Source organism: Aythya marila (genome assembly GCF_965140915.1).
Source record: "Aythya marila genome assembly, chromosome: 20".
NCBI lineage: Eukaryota > Metazoa > Chordata > Aves > Anseriformes > Anatidae > Aythya > Aythya marila.
In genome coordinates this window covers 9,597,896-9,623,746 of record NC_139061.1, presented here as the reverse complement: position 1 = coordinate 9,623,746, position 25,851 = coordinate 9,597,896, and the positions used below count along the sequence as shown (strand labels likewise).

Here is a 25,851-nt window from a genome sequence, read left to right as displayed (position 1 = left end):
CAGGTGAGCCCACTTCTGGATATATGTTACTGTGCATGCCCAATTTGTGTGTATCCAAATGCACGTAATATGTGGAAATCATGTATTTCTTCAGACCTTTTGTATAAACCACGTATGTAACGACACACACAAACCAATTACTGAAAATAAATCCCTGTAACACTTGCCAGCAGAGACACGCAAAGCTACAAGATAAAGATTATTCTTATAGCTTATTACTTGGACAATCTTTTGGTGAGCATTAACACCACAATTACGGTATTTTAGTGGGATGTTTACTTTCTTTTGAATGTCTTTCCAAACTGTATCAAGCAATTGTCTTCATATTCCATTAACTAAGCCCCTTTTTAAAGGGTACTAAATAATTTGGGGCATTAAAGTCTAGCTGCCTGAGTAACTCAGAACCAGTTGGCTGAATAATGATTTACTTTATTATATCCTATCAGAAACACACCCCAATGCACAGGTGCATGTACCCTGGCTACATAATTAACTGCCAGAGGGAATTACCAGATCTTAGCTCTGTATTTCATGCAGTGCTCATTTCTCACTTTCAATTCACCGATCTATTTGCAGTAACTACACAACTTAACTGACTGCACTGGAAACGGTCCCTCAAGCCTCTTCCTTTCAAAAGGAGATAGAAGGAAAGCCTTGAAATTTTTACCAAACGCTGATTGTGCCTTACAGTTGATTAGCTGGTGTGCAAGCACAGTGGCAGCAAGCTCGCTTCTACAGCTGTGGGTCTCGCTTTCTTAGAAACTGCGCGCTTGTATTCTTGCTGCATTCTTAAGTTACCTCTAGGTAAATGCTGAGGAAACATTCTCAGGCTCATCATACCCATATTCACCCAGATGTTTGACTGCTGTGTTCGAGTGGCAGGCTGCTGTCTCAGAAAGAGCAGATAGCGAGGAAATAACTCTAGTTCAGGCACATTTGTTTTGCTGTTTTTGATCACCTAGTAAAGACATTTAAAACACAGTTCAGAGACTCCTGTTCCAAACACGTAGGAAATCCTATTAGGAACAGGAAGTAATGATTAAAGTGGAGGGATAGAAAATAATTATGTTTTACTAGGAGACAAGAAATCCTCTGAACTTCTTACGGGGTATTAGGCAAACATCCACAGCGATAAAAATTTACTGATTTCTAAGTACTTTTGGAAGCTTATTAGTTTCAGACTAGCAAAAGCAAACACCTTATGTAGTGGAAGCATAGTTTCCTGTACAATACTATGGAAAGAACATTCTTAGCATTCCTGAAATATACTTGAATTTACAATGAACCTCATTAACTCCACTCAGTCTGTACTTCAACACAAAAGGTTCACAACTGTTAAAAATAATCTCTACATTAAGACATTTGTTCTTTTTGAACTATAGTACTGAATTCACAACTTCATATTGTAGGGATATATTAACACTTACTTTGCATTTTGATACACCAACAGAAATAGCTGAAAGTTCCCTGGAACGTGACTTGTGGCTTTCCAGTCAACATTCCTACAAAGATTTTGCTACCTAGATCTGCCCGATGCCGATGTACATAAGTAACAGGACAACTATTTTTGTGAAAATGACAATCAGAAGAAAACACTCAGCTTAAGCTGTGAGAAGCAACATAATGCACTGAAGTGTCATGGTATTAAACTTCAGCTACAACAGAAACATCTTCTGGAAAGAAGCTCCCTGATGGTCCCTGCTGCAGGCAGGAGCCTGCACTCCCCATATACATGGCCACATGTAACCCAGTTCCCTCCATAAATTCAAGAGTTCAGATAACTGCATCTCAAAATATTCTTTAATTATGAACCGAAAAGCTGAAGTTTATACATCCACTATTGACATTTTTACAGACAAGATATCTAAACTCATTTTTGTTCCATTCTGAATAGAAGTCTTGTTTCTAATGGCACTATCGTAAAAATCTTAAGCACATTAGTTTGCGCTGTGCATAAAGTGATGTGCCCTTTCTGGATCATGAAAGGTGTTTGTTTCCATGGAGAACGTGTGGGAGGAGGGTAGCAGAAGCCAGTGATTTTTCACTGTAAAATCCTTGTCAATACTATGGCTAACAGATCAAATCATCAAAAATCATACAGCAAATTCTCTCCCATTTCTAACACGAAACACAAAACTAATACCAAAAAAAAATCAAGAAAAACATAACTTAAAATCTGTTTGGAATCAAAACATTTTAAAATGAGGCCTGCCTTATATAAACATTTTCATCTAGCAGGCTTAAAAATGCTTCACACCTTATTAAGAGTATTTTAAATACAGCCAGTCCTGTATATTAACCAATGCCTCTACTTGTGAGCAAATTACTATAATTTTCTTAGCTTTAAGATCAGTCTACTTTTTGACACGTTGAATATTAATAACTCAATGCATGCCTGCTTTGGTTCCACATGATTATGACCGGTTAATCATTTTGCAATAATACATACAAAGAAACAGAGATAGCCCAATAAGCTGTGAGCAAATTATATGATTTAACACTGTTTCCATATAATTAGTGCTTCTCTTTCAGAAATATTGTTTTAACTGCAACCAAAAAGTATCTCATTGGGATAACGCAGAGTAATTATTAGTCCACTTAGTCAATTCCATTTAACATAGAACACTTTCACACATTCAAAAATTAAATTCAGCATTGTGCCCCAAATTAATCTTTAATTACAAATATTACAACCTTAATATAGAAAATACTAGTATTAGTTACAAAAACTCAAGTTTTCAAAGGTTTTTAAGAAAACTTTTATACAAACAAGTACAAATGTCACCTTAACTTTCATAGGCTTTCACTAAATAGTCAGTTTCTTTGTAAGGTTCTAAGTGACTACAGGCAATTAAATAATTGTTGATATAAAACCTCAACATTACCAATTTGGAAATACATTTTTTATTACACAATGAATATACTTATGTTAATTGTAAATCTATTTCACAATGTTACTGCAATTCGTTGGTTTTTCTGCTTACTGTAAAAATACAATAAATGTATTAATTCACTACATATGAATTATTTGCTGGCAAATGAGTAAATGAGTATTCCATAAATTTGGAGGAGTGTTACTGAGTTTGTGCTGAAGAAAAAGAATGATCATTGCTTGCCTCAGCAGCAGGATTTTTATTTACTCTTAAAAAAAAAAAAAAGAGCAATTATCAGAATACTAGAAAAATAATGATACAAAAGAACTACTTATTTTAAATGTATGATCTCAAAATAACAATTGGTAGTGCTCGTAGGCAATCATTTCAACAAAGAATAGTCCTTGACTGCTTTCTTTATTGGGCTCATATTGGTATCTATTCTTCTAGAACTCCACCAAGTCATGTATATTGTGTTTTCTATAGTACTGTGACTGAAGGACAGCCTTTGTTCCCTTCTCCCCATTTTCATGAAATTGAGATAAGAAATGCCATTTCAAAGCAACAGGTGTCCCAGTTTTAACTTTACTGTTGTGGTGTTGGTTTTCTTTTGTTGTTTGTTTGTTTGTTTTTTCTATTTTTCCTTGCAAAATAGTTGAAATATTATCTAGTAGGTTAAATGTATTTAAGTTTTTATGGCAAGAAAACAGTGCCTATACTCACAACTTACCGGCCTGGGCAAGGACAGATTTGCTCCATACCAATGGTAAAGTGCTCTCCAAACGGGCTCCGGTACCATTATGTAGTCCTTCCCTTCAATCAATTGCGGTGATCGCTTTAATCTTCCACCCTCCATTGTTAATGATGCAGCCTTTTACACAAAAAAGGATTTTGTCAAAACTCAAGTGCAAAAAATAGTGTACAGCTACAACAATTTTAGTTCATGAACACAGAACCCTTTTTAATTATTAAAGCACTTTTAAATTGTAATTAGCAACTGCTTTTCATAACACAGTTTGTAAATTCAATACTATAACTAATACAATAATACAATAACTAATGGTAATGTTTCACTATTTACCGTTTCTCTAAAAGACTGTCCATTATAAAAGCCATATTATGTTTTTCTTTTGTGTCACCTACTCCAACAGCTTCAAGTATAGCATAGAAAAATACAATCTATACTCATAGAGTATAGTGCTGATCTGTGATTTATGTTTTGTTTGCATGAATACAGAAAAAACTTTTTCAATTTAGTTACCTATTTTCTGTTTCCATGCAATAGGAATAAACTATTATATTTAAATTGAAATCAACGAAGTTATAAATCATAAAAGCATTTTATAGTTAATGTTTAAAGTTGTATTTATAACAGCCTTCTTTAATTGCAAGTTTTGTGAAGCTATTTAAGAACAGTTTAAATGTTTCTCTTCTAACCAAACACTCAATAGGTACCCTCATAAGAATATCACATTTTTTTCCTCTTAAGAATTAAAAATGAAATTTCTTCTATAACAAAGAGTTTAAATTTAGAATTAAGCCACTAGCTGAAAAAAAGAAACACACAAAAAGCTGTGATAAAAGTATGTTAAAACATACTTTTCCTATATTTGCCTGAGTCAGGTGTATTTACCTTCACTGGTTCTTGTGTTACAAGGGGTTGGTTATCAATAGCTCCTGGTTTCTGAGGATTAAGTTGTAGCAAAGAATTCCCATTGGTTCCAAGGAAACACTGGTTATTGTTGTCTGAAGTATTATGCTGCCTAGCGAAACATACATCAGTCCCTGGTGTGCCAGGGTAAAGAGCATCTGTGGCAGAATGTGAAAAAAAAATCTCTGTTTCAGTTAGTGACTCCACCCACACAACATTAATGGATCAGTTAAACTGTGATATCCTTTTTTACATTTTTTTAAAGGCCATTGAAGCAGTCTCCTATCCTTCATACTTCAGTAAAATATGCAACTCTTCCTAATTATGGAGTAACAAATACACTAGCGCTCTCAGAAAAGGTGAAAAACTGGCTATATGAATTCTACTTAGCAAAGCAGATACTTACATAAATGCTGGTTTCAAAACAGCCTAACTAGGTTTGCGTGAGCAAATGTTTTTGGCATTTGCTTGTTTTCTAGATGTTTGAATATCAAACTTGAAAATATCATATACGAAATTGAAAACATAAGCAATAATGCTTTATTTTTACTTTTTCTCCTTAAGAAGGCTTTTTTTCTTATAGAACACGCTCTATATAGTTATTCAGACGATAAATCTAAATTTCAAGTTAAAGAAAAAAAATAAAGAACCTTTAATCTAAAACTTGTCTCCCTTCCTGATCCTTCTCCTATTCCTCACCCTCAAAAGGGTCATGGTAAGACAGATCTGAAAACACCAGGTGTGATATTCAGCTGTCTTATAAGGGAAAAAAAAAAAGAGAGACATCTCAAATTCTCACAAGAACTGATTGAAAATCATCACTAAAATCTCTTTTTCTTTCACAAAGGTGGCTCCAAGAATCTATACAAGCTCAATAAATGACATGCGCTGTAAAATTAGATTGTTTTGCCTATTTTTTTTTTTTTTACCTCATTTACTGTGAAGATGAGAAGAAATCTCATTGCAAGACATACAATACCAACTAGAAATAAGCCAGAAATAACTTAATGTAAATAGGAGAAAAATATCACTCAGAACATAAGTTAAATGAAAAAATTATCTTGAAAATAATTCTGGAAACTGCTCATAGGACAAAAGATGAATTGCTGTGTAAATGCAACTGCCTATTGTTTCTATACAAGAGGCTAAAAATTCCTAGCAATCCATTGACATCCACACGTAGGACACTTCTGCAACCTAAACTTTGTTATCTTTTTGTCTGGAGGAATCCATGCAGCATGTAGTTTCTCAAAACTTGTTCTACATTAAACCTCCAAGGAAATAAGATGTTATGCTTACTGCTGCTAGTAGTCTCTGAGGCTTCTGATGCAGTAGAAATATTATCTGAAAACTTTTCTTCTGTTGCACTGAAGTAATTAAGACCTCCCATTTTGTCTTCTCCCTGTTCTGAAGTATTGGCTGCAGCAGCTATGAGTGAATTCTTACCTCCACTCAAGACAGATGAAGGCTCTATCACAACAGGGTTTGCATCCTAGAATTGGTAGGCAAGTAGAAAAGTTATTTGTAAGCTAGTATCAAAGACTTCACGACAACAACCAAACCCATTACCAAAATTTGCGTAACCACTTTCACATATCATGAGCTTCACAGAAAAAAAAAACACACAACTTTCTACATCTACAGATGAAAATTTGTCAGAGAAAAAACTATTAAAATTGTTAAAGCAGTGGAATACTCTTCTGCACAACATAAAAATGGTGAAAGATCAGAATTACTTTCTCTACCTAGATACATAAAAAGGGAACCATTTTAGATAACTATTATAACAGGCTATAAATATTTGAAGATTGGTCCCTGTTGAATTTTGTATGGTTAAACAAGAGCAGCATGCAGAAGAGCAAAACACCTTCTTCTCTCAAACCTGTATCAATTTAGTTTTCCCTGATTTTCTGTTTTGATCAGTCACAGAAACACCTTAGTATCAGAAGAGGATGAGAAATATAAACTGATGAAACTACAGACCACAATTATCTTGTTATTAACAGATTTATTACTAATTGGGATTACCATGATTAAAGGTTTCCTGTGCTCTGCAGGATGTAAAAGAGTTCTTATTTTATTCCTTTGGAGAAGCAGCATTGTGCAAGCAATCTGGCTCACACTTTGGCAAAAACAAAGGTGGAGAATGAAATCTGTGTCCCCTATAAGCAAAACTTGCCTGCCCAGTACAGAAAAAATGTAAGAAGAATCCTATCCAATTTAGCATACTAGTCACAACAAGAAGCTTCAATAAATGAGAGAAGAAGAAAAATGGGATTAACTGAACTTTAGAGGGAAACAAATAACGTCCATGCAACGGACACCATTGTAACAACAGTGGAAAAAGGGGCATTCGCCATTTTATACTGTCCCCTATTTATCACATCATTAAACACAGCATCTTGTCAACTAACAAAGCTGTGCAGTAAGGCTAGAAGTATAAAAATAAGACTAAAATTGGAATAATAAGACTGGCATTTTAATACCAGTAATCATTTATACAGTTCCATGAAAATTCTGAGTGCTCTCTTTGCTCAAGAGGCAGACAGAGTGACTAATGGCATTTTGCTATTACACAAAGTAGTAGGTATGAAGTCACATGCACATCTGAGTACTCCTAGTATAACAAGAATCAAATTGCCTACTATTTCAGTCATTTAAGCCATCATTTGTCCAACTAATTGTACACAAAGAATAACTGTAATTATATTATTTAACGCATACATTGCAATTTCTAAACCTTTTTAGTTATTTGATTTTTTTAAATCAAATACTTATGTGACACCTTATAACTACATAAACCTCTTCTAAGAAATAGTTTATATTCTAACATTCTTGGTTGCGTCACCTGCAAAGAGTATTAATCTCAATCTTAAATCAATTTTATTAAGCATGCTTTCCTTGGCATGGACATAAAATTCACATAGAAGTTTTAACTTGAATATTTTAGTTGGAAGGTCTTAAAGAGCACCATGTAACGTAAGGTTTTAGCAGGACTCCTTTGATCATTATCAGGTATTGGACTACTTTCATCATTGCCTGCAAGTCAGATTATATCAATACCCTCCTTTGCCTGTCCAAAAAACATTATGCATTTGTGGCACAGGAACCATGCCATGGCCCTAAAGTGCAAAGTCAAAACCAAAACAAGTAGTTTTGTTATCAAACAGGAAAAAATACTTTAGGGAAGTACTATTGGGAGAGTACGTTTTTACTTCAAACATGTTTTGACAATCAGGAATGCTGAAACAAAACAGAAAGGTGACAGTTCAATGAAATTATAGTGAAAAGTTCACTGTGACACAATGACTCAGCAAAACAATTCTCTTCCACTCTTTTTTCATGAACACATTTATACATACCAAGAATTCCCTTATTCAAGTATACATTGCTATTGTACTTACATATTTGACATATTCCTTCCACTGGTGCCACCATGGCATTGCAATAAGAAACCAGTTGTGCCCTGGCTGAAGGCCGTATCTGCTTTCTCTTTCTAACCAGCCTCTGCAAACAGTGAACAACATGAAGGATTAGTTGAAAAAGGGAAGTTACAATCCTTCTTTTGAAAATATTAAAAGGTGATTCTGAATCACCTGTTAAGGATTCAGAGCAAAAAACGCACCTAATAATCTGTCCTTCTTCTTCTGGAGTGGCAGGTCGTAGCCCCAAAACTATATGACACACCTGGAAAAAGAAAGGCAATTTTTATTAAGAGTTGCACCAGTGTGAAACAAGCATTAGATAAATGAAAGAAAAGAATAACTTTAATGGGACTTTTCAGAAAATTCTTTTTTTTTTTTTTTTTTTTTTTTTAGCTATGTAGCAAGATAAGCTATAATCAAACAAATCACTAAACAGAAACATTTGGAGCTTTGAGATTCACAACCCGTTTCCATTGTTAAACAAAGACGCAGAGAATATCAAATGCTCCAAGGCAAATTAATGTGATTACAAAATGAATTTTCATTACTTTCATGTCTGAAGAAAGGCACACAGTATGAAAGATCACAGTAACTGACAAGGACTGGATATACAAAAGGTTAAGACACATTTATGTACTGGGCAGAGGAAAGGAAAAACTAAGAGAATGCAAGATGGTGGAAAAGGATAAGCTGAAGGTAAACACTGAAAGGGGAAAAATGGAAAGAAGTGGTTGCAAAAGGGACTGAAAGGAAAACTAGCACATGAAGAGACCAAGGGAGAAGATTATAGCAGTCCAACCAATGTGTCACCATGGAAAATTTGGTAAAAGCTGCTCTCTAACAATCGTTTTCTTTGCTCTTTTCTTTCTTAAAAAAATACGTGAAGAAAAAGGCACCACCCTCTAAGCCAGCTCCCCATTTGGGCGGGCTTTCACTCTGAGTGCAGGACAGCAGTCCCAGACAATATTTTCCTCCCCTCTTCCTAGAGGAGCTGCCCCTGCCTTGGCTGCAGCCCCGTGTGTGGCTGGTTTTCCCCAGCAGCTCCCAGCCGCAGGGCGTGCAGCAGGGAGCCAAGAGCGCAGGGACGCAGGCTGCAGGGGTCTTTGTTTCCCAGGGCAGGGAGGAGGGTCAGCTGTCTCATCTCCAAGACATTTGTCAAATTGGTTGCTACTCATAACATGATTTATCGTCTTTCCCTTACATCTCTTTTGAGGCTACCAATTTGCATCTCAGCTGGAGCTTTCTAATGACTGGTGTGATATCTTATTTAAATTTATATTACAGTGTGAGAGACCATTTCTCATTTTGAATAAAACAAAGGCCATTAGCTGCTGGGAAGCAACAGATTTTCCAGCACACACAACACAGCTGGCTCTGATGTTTCCTTTTAAGTCATGTTACACTGGGCTAATATCAGATTCTTCATATAAACTCCCCCTGCTGCAAACAAACCAATTTGTTGAAAAGCTTTCCAAGGCACTCCACTCAGACTACTTAGCTTTTCTGTCTGCAGATGAGACACAGAAGCTCATGACAGTTCAAATAAATGCCCAGACAAATCAATGGCAGGCTGTCCTGTGCGAGTATGCTCTTCAGCCTGCAGCATGAGATGAGGGTGCCTTGTGTGATAAAGGTATCAAAGGAAGTAACAATAAATGAAACCTACAATGTCTAAAAAGAAAATGTGGCAACTGACAGAAGAAAAAATACTGTAAATGCAAACTGCAACAAGAAATGTGTAACAAAAATTGCAACAAATCATCATGTAAATGCATTAAAGGTTTGCTCACTCTACCCCTGACATCGCATACCTATTTGTCAGTTAACCAGCTTTAAGTTGTGGTAGGATAGTTGATTTTAGATATTTCGAAAAGACAGCCATTCTGGAGAAGGTTGCAGTGTAAGCAAAAGCTGATGCTATCAGAGAAAAAAAAAAAAAGCAGAACTTTCTGATTTTATTCTTTCCAGCTGTGGTGTGGCCACAGAATGCTCTCACTCAGCCAGAAGTTCTATGAAAAGTATAGTTCCAAATATGATTTTAAAAGTATTCTAGGGCTATACACTGGAGAATCAGTAGTGTACTATTCAGTATTAACTTAAAATAAATAAATAAATCACAGCCTCTTTCTGATGAAACACTTTCCTGGTAAACCTCCTGATAAAAAAGTGGGCTGAAGTGAATACTAATAGGGTAAATCTCAAGGCTCCATTATTATTATTATTTGAATTCAAAGTATCTAGTTCTGTGGAATACCGGTAAGGAACAAACTGCACTGAATGAAAATACTCTTATTTTCTGCACAAAGTGAGCAAGCACTAGAATGTGACTATTTTAAGGATTTTTTAAAATCCCATTCAAGCTCAAGTAAAGGCAAATTCAGCGCACAATTAATCCTCAGCTTGTGCAACACAATAGTGATATGATATTGCAGCTTTCAAGGAGTGCTCCATTAAGAAAGCAATGAAAGGCTCCTCAGACAGCTTTGACAGAAAACGTAAAGGGAAAGCAGTTGTAAAGAGTTAGCAATACCTTTGTTCATTTCCTGTGTCCCTTGGCAAAGATTTGGAAGAACAACCATTTAAAAACACAGCTTTTTTCTAATGGAAAATCTAACTGCTGATTCACTTGAAATTTTTCATTTCATGAACAGTGCACTACATTCACTTTAACAAATTATGCTGTAGGCATCTCCATACACTGAAAAGAATAATAATCAAATAGAGAATCATCCCGTCAAGGTAATGTGCACTTGCAGAAACACAGAGCATATTGCAATAGACAACACTGCAAGCATGTTGACACAAACGCTGATGCTGCAATTCAAGGCCATGCAAAAAGCTGGGAAGTTAATCACTGCATTTTTCAAGTTTAAATTTCTTCTAAACATACCTGAAAAAGTAGATTTAAAAATTCATTGGCAAGAGCACTCTTCACACTCCATATCTGGTAGTCCTCCAGAGTGAGGTGTCCAAGCTTAGTTAAAAGAAGAAATGGGAAAGAGTAAACCAAAGCATAAGCAAGGATAAACCAAACCATTAATATGGTTTCTATAAAAATGCCAATTAAATGTACCACACAAGGCAAAGATAGCGTTTTGAGAAAAATTAGCATCTACCACTCTTAAAATAAACCTCGATCAAATAAAAGAAGAAAGATGCAGTTTTCATATTATTTTCAACCTGGAAAATCAAAAAGCCTGGAGATTACTCAGGTGAAACTCTGCACAGCATGTAACCTTTGCTCCTGCTCCACATCATTCACATTGCGTTATTCATGCTCAACTGCAGTTGTACTTCCTCAAACCATGAAAGCAGAAGCAGCAGAACATGGCAGGTCAGTGTAATGACTTGGTAGGAAAGAAAACTCTCAGGCTTTGATCTTCTATAGGAGTTGCACACATGAGTACTGGCCTATACACAGAAAACCCACTGTCTTCCTCTGAGAATTGGGCAAAACAATTGCAGGTCAAATCCTCACGATCTTAACTTACAACACAAGTCTTATTAATTAGCAATCACCTGTAAAGTTATACTAGCATAACACTGGCCAGTACCTGAATCAATTACTTTCTGATTTTCCATAACTCAGCGACAGTAACAATCTGAGCTTTTAGTATAATTCATAGCCATTTTTACAGCCCTGCCCGTTAGCCCACCTCTTCTCACACACCATTTCTGCAGAGTTCATAGATTAAAGCTAACGTATGTAGAGAGGTTAAGTAAAGTAATTTATGTAATTACTGCATCATCAGCTCTTTTCAGCGCTACATTCATGATGCTCTATGAAAGATATTTCAGTCTTTTTTTTTTTTTTTTTTTTTTTTTTTTTTAACTCTTTGTGGAGATGAGGCTGCTATTAAATTACTCTTTATTAAAAGGGCAAAAAGCCTCAAAGGATGAAAAGAGCTCAGTGAAGATGTATTTTCTACTGCTTTGGTAATAAAAGAATTCAATAAAATATTTGCCTTCCACTTTGTAGAAGTATAAGCAGGCAAGAGAACTATCGAAGAAGTAACTAAACATTTCTAGCCATTCTTTACAGCTTTTCTCAAACTATGTACAGTTTTCAGATATTCTTCCTCTAATAATTAGTGAAGCAAAGGATATTGTTTGCAGATAATGGTGCCCATCTCAAAAAAACATAATTAAAGATTTACACACAGTGAACTATAAAGCACAATATAAACTATTAAGATTTGTTGCTTTGTCATGACAGATGCCTCCATAGTTTCACAGATACTTAGCTCTGAAACAATACTGTGAAATATAGTTCATTGATTAGATATAATATTATTTACCAAAAACAGTTTGGTAGTGATAATGCTTAAGTAACCTTTGAATTACTGCAGTTGTTCCAGCATGAAAGGATAATGTGCCTTTTCACATAGTATAAAACATGAGATATATTAATGCACTACCCCCCTTTTTTGTTTTTAACATGAAACAAAAAACATTCTTCAGAAAAAGTCAACCAGCAGACTTAAGTGGTATTATGCATAGCGAAGCCTTAAAAACAGTATATGCTTCAAATTAATTTCAGCTGGTTTAGTTTTGTATATTAAAATGGCTTACAAAACTGAACATTTTCCACAATAGTTACAAAAGAACATGTTAATGGAAGACAGATATTTCTTGAAAAATTCTTCTATTGACACATGTCTACTTTAAAGAAAGCAGAAGATTTAATTATTATTATTATTTTATAAACTGAAGATACCAAGACATAAAAATAACAGGAAAACAGCAAATTCCTACCTTTGTGTTATCATGCATATTCAAAATATCTTCTACAATTTCAGACAAATCCATGTCCAATTCCTTGGCAAACAAAAGGATTAGAAAACAGATTTAAATTCTCAAAGCACTCTCTGGAGCTGTATGTGTTCAGAATAAAAATATAACCATCAGAAATGTTGATGATACCACTATGTAATTCACAATTGAGTGCTTCCAGACAGTTGCACTTTTCTACCTAAGGTTTCTTTAAATGAAACAGGATACATTACAGTCAAATAACTCTACTTTGGTTAATGGCAGGGTAAAGTTATGCAAGGTAAGTTACATCCTGTTATCAATACTCCTCTGTTAAGATAGTTTAAGGATGCCTGTATTTCACTGAAACTGTGTTCAAACATCATTCACATCTGAAACATGACATTTATTCCTACTTTAGAAGGATAACTTTAGGAAACAGAAGCAAGTGACTAAGAAAAATATATAAATGTAACTTACAGGTATTTTATCGGTACGGTTATCCTTCCAGACTTCTAAAAGTGCAACCACCATTTCTTTAAGTTCCGTGCGAGACAGCACACCATCCCGGTCAGTGTCAAAAACCTTGAAGCAAACTGAGGGAAAAAAGGAAATTACGCCTGTATGTTAGAACTACTCAACAACTTTTTTTTTTTCTTACAGAATATAAGTCTGCAGAGTCACAAGAACATGATTTAGTGCTGACAGTTTTGATGAGGCAGGATGCATGTGTGTTAGTGAGGAAATGGAGCAGCTGTGTTTAATAAACTGAAATCTAGATTCCTGCAATTTTGTGCTGTGTTTTCTGATGTGACTTAGCAGGGAACATATGTGCATACAGAAACTTCCAGTGAATGCCTTTAAGTTCCAGCAATATGGCTTTGGAAAGGCGTGGAATGAAGGTATTTCAAAACTGAAGAACCTTGCAGGGAAACAGCTGAAAACTGGACAGTAAACAAGACAAAATATACTATTTAACCACAGAACACTGCAAAATAACTTCTGAAGTATGCTTTTTTTCTCCCAACAGGCTTATAATTATATGAAGCCATTGATGAGTTATGAAAATATAGAGAATTCAGTTTAGTTGTGCTTTATAAAAGGAAGCCTTCATACTTAAACATATATAGTTTTAAACTTCTGAAGTCTGTCACCTTTCACAGATGCACACTTATGTGAAAGAAATTTCTAAAAAAGGTGGAAACAACTCAACTTACTTGTTCAAACTAAAAAAGATCTCTAAAATTAATAGTTAACATTCTGCATACTTACATTTTTGTCTTTCTGCCAAGGGTCCCCTGCAACATGCTGAGAGCCCACAGGAAATTTCCTTAAAATCTATGTGATTGTCTCGGTTTTCATCAAAGGCATTAAACAAACCTGCAAACCACAGAAGCATCTCCTGTTACAGCATCTGACTGAAACAGTTGACAATAATCCTTAGAATTTATGTGAAGTGTTAATGGTTTACATTTGCAAGGAGAAGTACAAACATTTATGATTGTACCATTCTTAGCAAGTGTAATAAGGATAATGAATCACCACTACGACCATTTTAAAGATGAATTAGATCACTAGTGTGGCTAGACAAAGGGAAACAGAGTTAAGGAATCCTAAACAGATGCCTTACTCTTTCACCTTACGTGTAATGGCTAATTTATAGAAATGTGCATTTAAACCAGTGTGGTTAGAATAAGCATTTTTCACAAAAGCTACATGATCAGAAGAGTAAAGGTACTCAGATGCCAATAATGACTTTTCCAAAACACAACAAGCTCATTTTGAAAATCACTGAATACCTTGGCAAATTTGGCCCCAAGTGAGTTAGGAGTTTCCATTACACTGGCCTTCAAATGATTTGAGTTTATTCATTCCACACATACAACATTTTTGATCCCATAAAAAGTTAATGACTCATTCAGAAAACATAGAGAATGTGCAGAAACGATTCAAGTTTCCTCATAACAGCTGTGTAAATTTGTATTACTTAACATATAAAACACACTCACTAGCAACAGGATATGGCAATATATCCCTACTGAACTGAACATAAGTTCTGGTGTTCCAACAGCTTGCATCTACTGAACATGAATTATCCTGAACATGAATTACCCGTTTCCTACTTACTACTGAGACTCATCAGTACAGCTGACCATTTGGTGATAAAAGAAAATGCCACTCTAAGACTGGAGAGAAGACTAATATGGAAGATGCCAAACACCACAGCAACATCACTTCCTTGCATGTTTTATCGAAGTTCCATACCTTCACTCAGAGATGGATGAATAGGAGGCGAAACCAAGGGGGCAAATGTTTCTAAATCGAAACGTCCAGTTCTTGATTGAGCTTTTAGCAGCCAGTATCGTTTTTCAAGATCAATGATGTCAGATTCTTCCACTGTATAACCAACACAAATAAAAGAAAGTTTTGGTAACATCTGGACTGTGTTAGAATTCGTCACTAAATAAAAAGGCAGCTTTATTTTGTCACAAAGAGAATGGTGCTACATTTTTGTGCTTGATTTCTGTGTTTAAAAAATAAAAATACAAGCTGTAGAGAAAAGGTTTTGTTATTAAGTTGCTTACCTAAAGAATCATCTTACCTATTCAATATCTAAGAGCTCGACATCAATAATACATAGAAGTAATTAGAAGTGCAGAAATGAATTTCGCCTACTGCTAAAGGTTCCAGAGATATCTTCTTTTTCATATATTTCTTCTTGATGAACTGAACAGGTAGATTATATGTGCAATATCAGTTTGCAAAGCTAAACAATATTTAGATTTCTAAAATGCATGTAAAGTAGCATTCAAAAAAAAGAAAAAAAGCTCAGAACTCTTATGGGAAGAAAAAAGATTAGTACTTAGGTTCTCTTAAATAATTCCCATTTAAAATTTTTATTCTACTTATACAGTAATAGTGTCTGTCACATTAAAATTTAGCTTTATCTTAGCATTATATCAAAATATATATTTTATTTTACTTTGTTATTTATACTATAGATGAACCTAGAAACCCAGTCAACCTTGCAGAGTGATTATACAAACCTAGAAGAAACTTTATATTGAGGAATTTATAATCTAATATAAACTGGGGGGGGGAGGGAGGTTAGTAAAACGAGGTGTTAGGGAAAGGGAAGTAAAAAGTAGACAGAGGAAGAAACGTTTTTTTTCTTTTTTTCCCAAGTTTTAGGGGTTTGTCAGTTTTATCTTTAAAATTAAATGTATATAGAAAACACAGTTTCTGCTCCACAATACTTTTAATCTTTTTACATATGCAAGTGTGTCACAACAATGCTTTAGGTCAGTGTAAATTAATTGGTTCTCTAATAGATATGTAATGACAAAGCTGTCTATATTAAGCACCACTACGTGTGATCCCATTCCCAGATGGTTCTGAGCCTTTAAATCCTTGCCAGCTTTCTAATAGGTTTAACTTGAGCTATTTGGCCTGGTTTAGTCTACAGAAACAATAATAATCCTGTAAGGCTTAAGAAAAGATAAAACAAGTCACATGTCAAATTAAAATTGTATTGATTTTTTCCTATATCTGTCATTAAGAATAGTAATTTAATCAGAAGAGTAACTTAGGGAACATACAAGGAGCACTAACTAGTTGTAACTACCCAATGGGCACATAAAACTATACATCACAAACTATGCAGTGCTGTACCCTCATCAGCAGAAAGTTTGGAAAATTTTTACCAAAAATTAGTTTCTGATGTGGGGCTGGAGGAGTGGGAAGGGATTACATCTTCCTGTAAAGTATTTTTAGACAGCAGCTAGCAAAGTAACACCAGCAAAAATATGCCCTCCTTTTGGTCCGTACACTCAGCACAAGGCCGAGACAGACCTGACACTAGCCTGCAGAACACCCACACTACAGCTGCAGTTCAAGGGTCACATATTTCTAACATAACTCAGAGAAGACTTACCTTCCACTGAACCCCAGGCACATGCTGCAGCATCCTCACTATTGTGCATTTACATGGTGAGTGAGATAAAGGAACGGATATAGCAGGAAAACCAAACTGATTTCCTTTCTCCTCTCCCTCCTTTCCAGCTGGATCAATTCCCTTATCTGGCTTACCATCTGCTGGCTCTTGGTTGTGTTGTAATACATATGGAAAGAGTAATCTAAACATATAAAGGAATCCTACTCAACTACAAATCAAGAAGCAGTAATAGAATAGTTATTTCTTTGAAGATCAGCATACAGAAATATTGCAGATGCTTAGGACTGTGCCCAGATGCAGGCAGTTTCATGAGCCTGGGTAGCACACTCAGGTGTGTTCCAGGAAATGCAGGAGTGCTGTGATGACTTCACGACATACCTGTCCCACAATGGTTTGCATCTCAACAGATGAGAGAAAATCTGCCAGATAAAATACACTTTCCCTCAATGTTGTTGTTCAGCAGGGCGCAGCATGCTGCAGCACTGCCAAGGCAGAGCCTGCAGGACACCACGCTAGGACTGCAGCACCTGCATTCTGCAGGGGATGCAAAAAAAAAAAAAAAAAAAAAAGCACATTCATGGAGTTTCAAGGACAGAAATAATCAAAAAGTAAAATAACAAGAGAAAGGTAAAAAATACTTTGTGAAACAGAATCTTAAGTACATAAAGAGAACTACAGAAGTATTACACTGCCCAAACACAGCCTATGAAGGGCAGGTTTGTAGTGCCATTCAGAACTGCACACACGTTATCGCTCTCATTAGCAAATACAAAGGCATTATGCTAATGTTCCTGAGGGTGAGCATACAAATCAGTTTGTTTCCTTTTAATCTATCTTTGACTAGGAAGAACAACAGACATGCCAGTTGTGCTTCATTCCTGAAATGATGCCACACTAAGAATATCCAAAAACCATGAGGAAGCTCACGTTGTCTTTACGGAAGAGTAACCCTGCAGAAACCTGTTTTGCTGGCAGGTGTGGTATTTACCTTTAGTAAGTAAGAACTGAAAAAATAAGTTTTCTGACAAGGTAAAATATTCTCAAATGCCTACAGTAGAAGCTACTTGCACTCCACTTACTAAATTTGATAGTTTCTACAGTGCTACCTTTGCTGCATTATCAAGTTAATCTGACAAAATAAAGGTTATCCCAGAAAGCATCTTATTTGCATTTATGCAATTAAAATTATGTTGTCTTTTAAAAGACAAATTTTCAAATCATCACCTTCAAAATAATAACTGATAAATATTAACATAAGAAGTGCTACATTGATATAGCCAGGGTAAATCTAGCGTATTGATTTTACTTTTCCATGGAAGAGCCAAACATTTTAGAAAGTAAAACTGGTGAAGCAGGAAAGAACATCCTTCGCATTGAATAGACTTGCACAATTTAGGCTGAAGAGAAGTAAGAATATAACAAAAGAATATGACTCTCGGTAACAATAAATTGTAGCCTATTGAAATAGTTTCATTTACATAAAATACAGAAAGATTTACTGGATGCAAATGTTTAAGTCTGAAGTTGCAAAGCCAGCTGTTAGATAATTTGATTTCTCCAGAGTGATTTTTTGCACATAATCTCGTAAATTGCTCTCCGAATACGCAGTGCGCCATACGTTCCTCGTTACATCTAAACTGCCAGGAATCTTTTGCCATTTAGGATATACACATACAATCATATTTGTTACTGAAGTTTAAATGAAGCGTGATAGAAGCAGACTGTACTTATCATCCTAATGTGTCTGCACTTACCCTACTACTGCATATGAAAAAGTGCCATCTTCCTCTAAAGAGGCTTATATTCAAGTATTTTAACTTCTCAAAGTATAAAATTATTTTGTTCCTAATACCTGGTCAAATCACATCAGGTGGTGTGAACTAGGCTTTCATTTAGTGGGTCAAGTTTTTAATAACTTAAGAAAAATTAAAAGTTTATCTTATAAATACAACAGATTCCAAAACATCAGAACAGACTGGTTTTCTAGGCAACTAATTATTCATTTTTGCCAGTTAAACACGTGATTATTTGAGGTCACACAGGCATTATGCACCTGTGAAATTTAAGCAGATACTACCCACTTACTATTCTATTTTATCTCTCCTGCCATCATTTGTCCATTAAAATCACCAAAAAAAATCAGATCTGTAAAATTAATGATAGTGTTTTATAGTTCAATTCTCTAGCAGTTAGACAAGCGCAATGGGAGGAATGATAACGTCAAGTACGCATCAAACTGGAGTCTTTGTATAGTAAAGGAAGAACAGGTAAATAACAGGTTTTCAGCAAAAACTGTAAAAATGAGTTAATTTAAAACCAGCCACTACACTGCGATTGACAAGCTGCAATAACAACAATAAACACTAAAAAAAGCACCCTTCATTTTAATGCCATTTTCATGAAATAACTCCCTTCTTAAATACTACACAGGTAGCAAGCCATGAATATTCTTCTCTCATAGAAAAAAAAAGTAAGAACAGGTTTCCATTTCAGGCCTGATGTATTACAATTCGTCGTAACACCGGAATTAAGCAAAGATTTGAGTATATTTTATAAACAACCTAATTTTTACCTACCTAATGGCACAATCCTCTCTGGCTCACAGCAGTAGAAGCATACCATATTCCCAACATTTTAACTGCAACTTGCTTCGTTTCACTCCTCACCATGATACCCTCCAGGCAAAACCCCGTCCCCGGTCACCACGAGGTCTCCATTGCCAGGGAGCCAGCTCAGGACCAGAGGCGGATGGGCTGAACCACGACCAGGGTTTCTGCCTAACCACAGCCGTGGGGCACTTGCAAACGAACGCATCGAAGGTTCTGGGAGCTGGGCACAGAGCTGCTTTGCAGGACATAAAATAACCTGGGAACTAAGAGGATCAGAAAGTGGCAAGCTGCAGATTAAGTGACACTGAGGCTTCTTCTTACTGGCCTACTGTGCTGGAATACTTCCATCTTTTTCTATTTCTTTAAGTTAAAAAGAAAGGAATACATTTACACCCAGACAGGCTCTCAGGATGGGCAAAGTTAAACGATTGCTTGATTTTTCTTTCTTTTTACAGACTTGACCCTACCACAAAGCTCTACAGGTTTCTAAACCTGAGAGAAGAGGTTTCTTCCACAACGTTCAGTTTCAGCTTCATACTGTTTCATCAACTCACTCCTGCATTTCAACCATGACATCTGGTTATCCAGGGCGTCTCTCATTTATTACGACAAATTAGCAATAACTATGTTCTAAAATATAATTATTATACTGATTAAACACTGTCTTGCTGAACCTCAGGAGGAGCTGTCAGAAAAGCAGGAAGATTTTGACAATTTTTTTCCTGATGACAGAAGATAGTCACTTCAAAGGAGAATTAGGATGCTATTTAGTAAGAACTAAGAGACACAAGAATGGGGTAATGGAGAAGCACAAATTACATGGCCTGTCAGTTTGAAACCAGCAACCTCTCACAAGTGGGAGCATTCCCCCTATGGATCAGGACAGAAAACCCGAGTATGTAAGCCCATCAAGTGACACTGAGGAACACCAAAAAGACCCAGCTGTAGAGAAGTTCACCACCACCTGTGTTTCACCTGAAGAACTGTGTCCAGCCAAGCGAAGGAAACCAGCAGGATCTCACCCTTCGGTGAGATCCTCTTCCTCTTCCTCTGCATCCATCAGCTAAACTAAGCAACAGAAAGCTCTGCTTTGCACCTAGTTGGGACTCAGATCTGCTCTGATACTTAAAAGAGTACAAACCTGCAGGGTAGGCACCAAAATGACATCTTCCAGCTGCCAAGAGCTCTTGTATTATTGAATTACTGTATTTGAACTTGAGAGTACCAGAGGAGATTAGGCGTTTAATTTGTAATTACTAAGGACAAATAATGATTTGCTGGAAATATTCTCCTGCAGAGAAATTCAGTGTTAGTAGTAGTCCTTGACAGGATTATCTCTGACTTCCACGTTCCACTACACTGCTGTTCAGTACGATGACTAAACAGATAAAAAACAAAAGTACCCAATCGGACCAGAAAACTGAGAAAATCCAGACTAGTGTTACTGGTCACTGCTTGGATGGAGGAGAGACACATATCCTTTTAACTACTTTTTGGGAACACACGTCCAAGAGAAACTGACGTTATTCTGGTAGCTTTCAAATAAAATGACTCCTATTTATGATTTAAGCGAAATGGAACAAAATTTGATTAAAAGCAGCGAGCACATGCAACTTCCTGTAACTTCAAAGTTTAATTTCTAATTATGTATTGAGAAATAATAATTGAAGTCATCTGCATTGCGAAACAAATGTTATTTACAACTGAAAAATTAGAATTCCTTTGTTTTGCTGATAGCTCGGCTCATTAAACAAACATAAATGGAGTCACTGGTGCCTTGCAATAAAACGTTCGCTGTCTCTCCTACATCAACGTTAATAACTTTCACTATTTTCATCACCACAATTTTTCACGTCTCTGACATATTATTTAAGATGTTTAATGGAAAGCACGATGAGAGGAGGTAAGGCTTGAAAAGGGTCTGAAGCTTGAGCAAAGCCCTGCTCCAGGAGAGGGCGTGCTGCGACCTGGCCACAGTCCTGCAGCCAGGGGATGGATCTGTGCATGCCCTGGGAGGGGAGCTCTACTCAGCAGATTTCATTTGACAGTAGAAGAAATTCTAAAAACTCTCACTCTTTCACTATATTCTGCTAGCAGCATTTTCCTGGGTTTACTAAACATTATTTCAGTTCCATTTTCTCCCAAAAGGTAACTATTATCCTAGTTAAATGTACTAAAACCAAGCCTCACTTTAGAGAAAAGGAGCTGTCATAACAGCTCGTGCTGCTTCGTACATGCAGCTATGGTAAAATTACTTTCTTACTCTTTAGATTGACTTGACTAGGCTGTAAATATTAGACTTAAAGCAAACCAGCAAGGCCCCAAGCATTCATATTTCACTGCAATTACTTCCAAGTGACCAAGCACTCTGATTTTCCTTACTTTTTGCATTTATTGTATAAGATTCCTCTACCGCCTCAAATCACAAGGGAAATCATCAGACACATCATAAAAAGAAGCATTTGTCCAGACGTGGGGGAGGCTGGTTAGTTCACCAGTTTGTCTTCTTCCTACCTAAAATTGCTGTCGGTTTTCCACATCTGTCCTTTGAAAGGTATCAAGCTGCATACATTCTAACACAGTACTGAATACATTGTGCTTTTTTGTTTGTTTGTTTGTTTTTTCCTTTTTTATTGTAACAATATTTAGCTGGAAGATAACAAAAGTACAATAAAGTTTAATTTTATCTAGTGGTCCAAACACACCCCAGAACATAAGCTTTCCAAATGTGGCTCAGTATACCAAACCTGCAGATACCATACTGTTTGAAACATTTTACTGACGCAAAGATAAATGTAAGCTACATGAGTTTCCTGCATAAAATGAAAAGCTTTCTGACGTGTACCTGAAGATTCAATGATCACTTCAAACATTCTCAAATATTTAATTTTATTTCAGCATTTTAATGCCAACAATGGCTTAAGTTTTCATTTATCCCCACCTTCTTGACTGCTTATGAAAGTAAGCTGCTGGCAAAGAAACACAAACACTATCGGCTGCCAGAATAGACTGAATTTCTCCATAGTCTAGTCTAATATTATAGCAACACTTTTTTTTTTTTTTCCCCAGAACACAAGTGTTGTTGTTTTTGTTTGTTTGTTTGTTTTTTCCTTTGATGGTGATGTTGTTTGGTTGTGTTTTTTTTTTTCTCCTGAATACATAGTTTGTGTTGAATCACCCAGCAGAGACCTGAAATTCTGCGAACACTGTTCATGAGGCTTTAAAACTCTGCGAACTTCTCCAAGAGAACAAGTAGCTATACAAATAGCACGTGTAGAGGAGCAACCACGCATGCATGCTTCCCAGAAAGGAGACTAAACACTTCCTCTTGTAACATGATTTACAAAATCAGATGCTGCAATACACAGGAGTGTTATGAAATTATTCTTAACTAACTTAAGAGATTAAAACCAAATACATGAGCATTACTTGAATTTCTAAACCTTAAAATTCAAGGAATTACAAAAATACTCCTTTCAGAGCAGCAGTGAGCTGGTTTCAAGGTTGCCATTCTCAGCGATGACGCTGACAGTGTTGAGGGAGGGTCGCTGAGTCTACTAAAAAAATTAAACAGAGCAAGCCAGTTGCTTCATGAAGGAGGTGATTCATGTAAGAGCAATTAAGCAAGATTCGAGGCTGTACAGTTGAAGACATCAAAGAGGTAAGTGGAAGTTAGAGGTGACGAGTCATTACATGGAAGATAGAGACTACTGTTTCTGCCGAAAGCGTGCTCAGACAATAATTAGATGGCTGAAATGCTAACAGAGTCACCGTGATTAGTGGAAGGTCCCTGCAATCACAAAAGCTCAAATGTAAACGGAAGCACCTGAGACAATTTCATCTGACAGAGACTGACCAAATAATTGGGATTCTGTCAAGACAAGGGTCGAAAAGTTTGCAATAAAAAAGTGAAAATACTCTATGAAATTAAAAGAAAAAAAAAAATCAAAATTACTACAGCAGAAACAAATGTAACATGGAGCCACCCAAACAATTATTTTCTAAGAATCAGATTTATTTATTTATTTTTACTACAAACCTCAGTTTCAGTATAAATAAACTTTCTGTGAAAAGCTTAGTAAAAATTGTACAGAAAAACATTCAATTTCATGTGAAAAAAAATCTAAGCAAGCTCCAAGGTAACATTCAGAGGCACAGGGTAAAGCTCTCTTTGAATACCAAGGGTAAGGCAGACTTGACAAGGCTGGAAGTGTGGCGAGTCTCAGTTTGATACACATTGAGAGATTTTTCTGATGGCTGAAATCTGTAGAATTCAAGAATGTGTTTTCTTTCTTTCTTTCTTTCCTCCTTTTTCCTTTAAGCAAACCTCTTTCTCTAACCCTGTCTGTTAGACCTTGGCATGGTTTTCTGAAACCTCCATGTCTACTGCAATCTCTCCTGTAACCCTAATAAATTACTAGCCTATAAACTTCTAATTTAATCATGCATTTTCATTTCAGATGTTCTAAACAGAAATTCAATCCGTATTTAAAAACAAAAGAAAACTATAAAAATTATACATAATTTTAAAGTAATCCACCTATTGAAGGGAGAAAATGCCATGCTCACATCAACAGAAAAATCTATGTGTGCATAAAGTACACGCAGATTGTTTGAATCACTGACATCTCAACAGCAAAGACCCTTCTCCTAAGGGACACCGAGTCCCTCAGATGCTTTCCTGTAATGTATGCTCACATTACACTTGCACATCAAGTATAATTTGTCAGCTCTTTGTTTTTACATTTAATCTACAAAACAGCTGCTCCTCCTTTCGCAATAATATAGACATAAGGAAGCATTTGTTCTTGGGAGATCGTTCCTACACGCAAATCCTGAGGAGGCTTCTCTTTAGTTAATTTAGTTCCCTGACTACATCACATGCCAGGAATATTACTTATTTGACTGTAGAAAACAACCTAAGATGTAACACTTAGTTTTGAAACAAGCATTGTTATCAAAACCATCTCAATAGTTTTATGATCCACTACACCAGAAAAAGCAAATACAAAACCTGTATTACCATCAAGTCTCTTTAGATTAACATATTTGTCAGAGAAGACATTTTGCTTTTTTTATTTTTTTTAATTTGCCTGGTAGTCAACGTCTACTATAAGAAATGCTGTAATCTCAATGCTGTTCTCTCAAAATAATGCCCCACTGTGTCCTTGTACATAACAATGTTTTACTTGTCACAGCACAAAAAGCAGAGAACAAATTAGCATGGAGAAGAAATGTATCTCGCTGAACAGAACTGCATGCATCTAATCAGAGCAGTAAGATTTAATGAACAACTGCAGCAAGGCAACAGTTTAAGTTTGTGAATTCTGAAATAGTTTTATGAAACGCACATAATAAGAAGCATCTTTTACTTACAGTGTGTGACTCCAGCCAGTGTTTGATAGAAGGTAGGAGTATCACTATCATCAGTGAGTGTCACATACACACCTCCAGACAGCAGCCAACGGGAAAATGTGAAAGCATCTTTGTTGTGCAATAGCCAAACCCTGAACTTCTCATAGTTTACCTTTTCACCCTATTAGAAAATAAGAAAACATGACTGGTTTTCTCTCCTTTCTCAGTATCCGTAAACAGGAACCATCTAGCTGCGAGAACAAGAATTAGGACAATCTCCTATAAAAACAAGTACTGAAATAATTTTTTGGAGCCATGCCTGTTTTTCTATTTCATTCTGAAATACAGCACAAGGAGGGAAATTAGACTCCTCAGCTCTCTGCATTTCAACCTCCTACTCAACGTGGCCTTTGGAAAGGCATTTACTCTGAACCTCAGGTTATGGGGATTAGAAGAAAAATGGTTTCTTACAACTCAGAACAACAGGGGTTATTTTTATGAATTTGAAGTTGTTATGACAGATAAAAGCTCTTTCGTGCTGACTAACAGGTGCTATAAAATCATAAGCATTGTGTTACATCTGTGCAAGCACACAAACACCTAGCATAATTAGATTTGTGAATAACTAACAGTATGAGAAATCACTGCGGCAGCATAAGAAAATATGCTGCTGGTGACCAAAGAACACCTTGCAGCATGCAGGTAAACATGACATTCACAGCATCTCCTAACTCAGGTTTCTCTTGCTGGATGTCTCATGGAACTGCCTCTTCAGGAATATGTAAAAGCTACGGATTCACAGAGTTTAACTGCTGAAGAGGCTGTTTAAACTATTTAGCTGAATGGTTTTCAAGCTGTGGGTATGAAGCCATAGGGATCAGCAGACTTATTTCTTCACTGCCTAGAAAACTAACTACAATAAATGCAAACCTATTATCAGTAGACAAACTCATTATATGGAGGCCCTAATCTCCATGGTAAATAAACAGAGGTCTGGAAACTGGAAGAGGTTTCAAGCCATTGACTAGTTAAACTTCCCTAATATCACAGGCCATTAAGCTTCACTGAATTACACCTCTACAGCATCCAACAATTTGCACCAGGGCGTGGACTATCCGCAAACGCCAATTGAAGAAAATGGTTAATCACCATTGCTGCTAAATCATTTGCTTCGTATTCCAGTTGTAATGGATTATTTTGGATTCCAGATAGCGGCTCTTTTTATGCCTCT

General features: G+C 36.1%; 1 protein-coding gene across 6 annotated transcripts in view; it reads right to left on the bottom strand.

The window, feature by feature from the left end:
• USP32 (ubiquitin specific peptidase 32) overlaps window positions 1-25,851 on the bottom strand; it is a 76,371-nt gene that overhangs the window by 20,383 nt on the left and 30,137 nt on the right. Inside the window, exons 5-16 of one of the 6 annotated variants that reach the window (XM_082776455.1) lie at window positions 24,642-24,801; window positions 14,967-15,098; window positions 13,974-14,081; window positions 13,182-13,297; window positions 12,705-12,767; window positions 10,840-10,923; window positions 8,150-8,211; window positions 7,929-8,031; window positions 5,824-6,016; window positions 4,507-4,709; window positions 3,604-3,744; window positions 799-958 (exon numbers count right to left, since the gene is read on the bottom strand). In XM_082776455.1, coding sequence (XP_082632581.1) covers window positions 799-958; window positions 3,604-3,744; window positions 4,507-4,709; window positions 5,824-6,016; window positions 7,929-8,031; window positions 8,150-8,211; window positions 10,840-10,923; window positions 12,705-12,767; window positions 13,182-13,297; window positions 13,974-14,081; window positions 14,967-15,098; window positions 24,642-24,801 — 1,525 coding nt within the window. The remainder of the gene's footprint in view (window positions 1-798; window positions 959-3,603; window positions 3,745-4,506; window positions 4,710-5,823; window positions 6,017-7,928; window positions 8,032-8,149; window positions 8,212-10,839; window positions 10,924-12,704; window positions 12,768-13,181; window positions 13,298-13,973; window positions 14,082-14,966; window positions 15,099-24,641; window positions 24,802-25,851) is intronic. The other 5 variants (XM_082776457.1, XM_082776456.1, XM_082776458.1 and 2 more) reach the window with 5 other exon arrangements.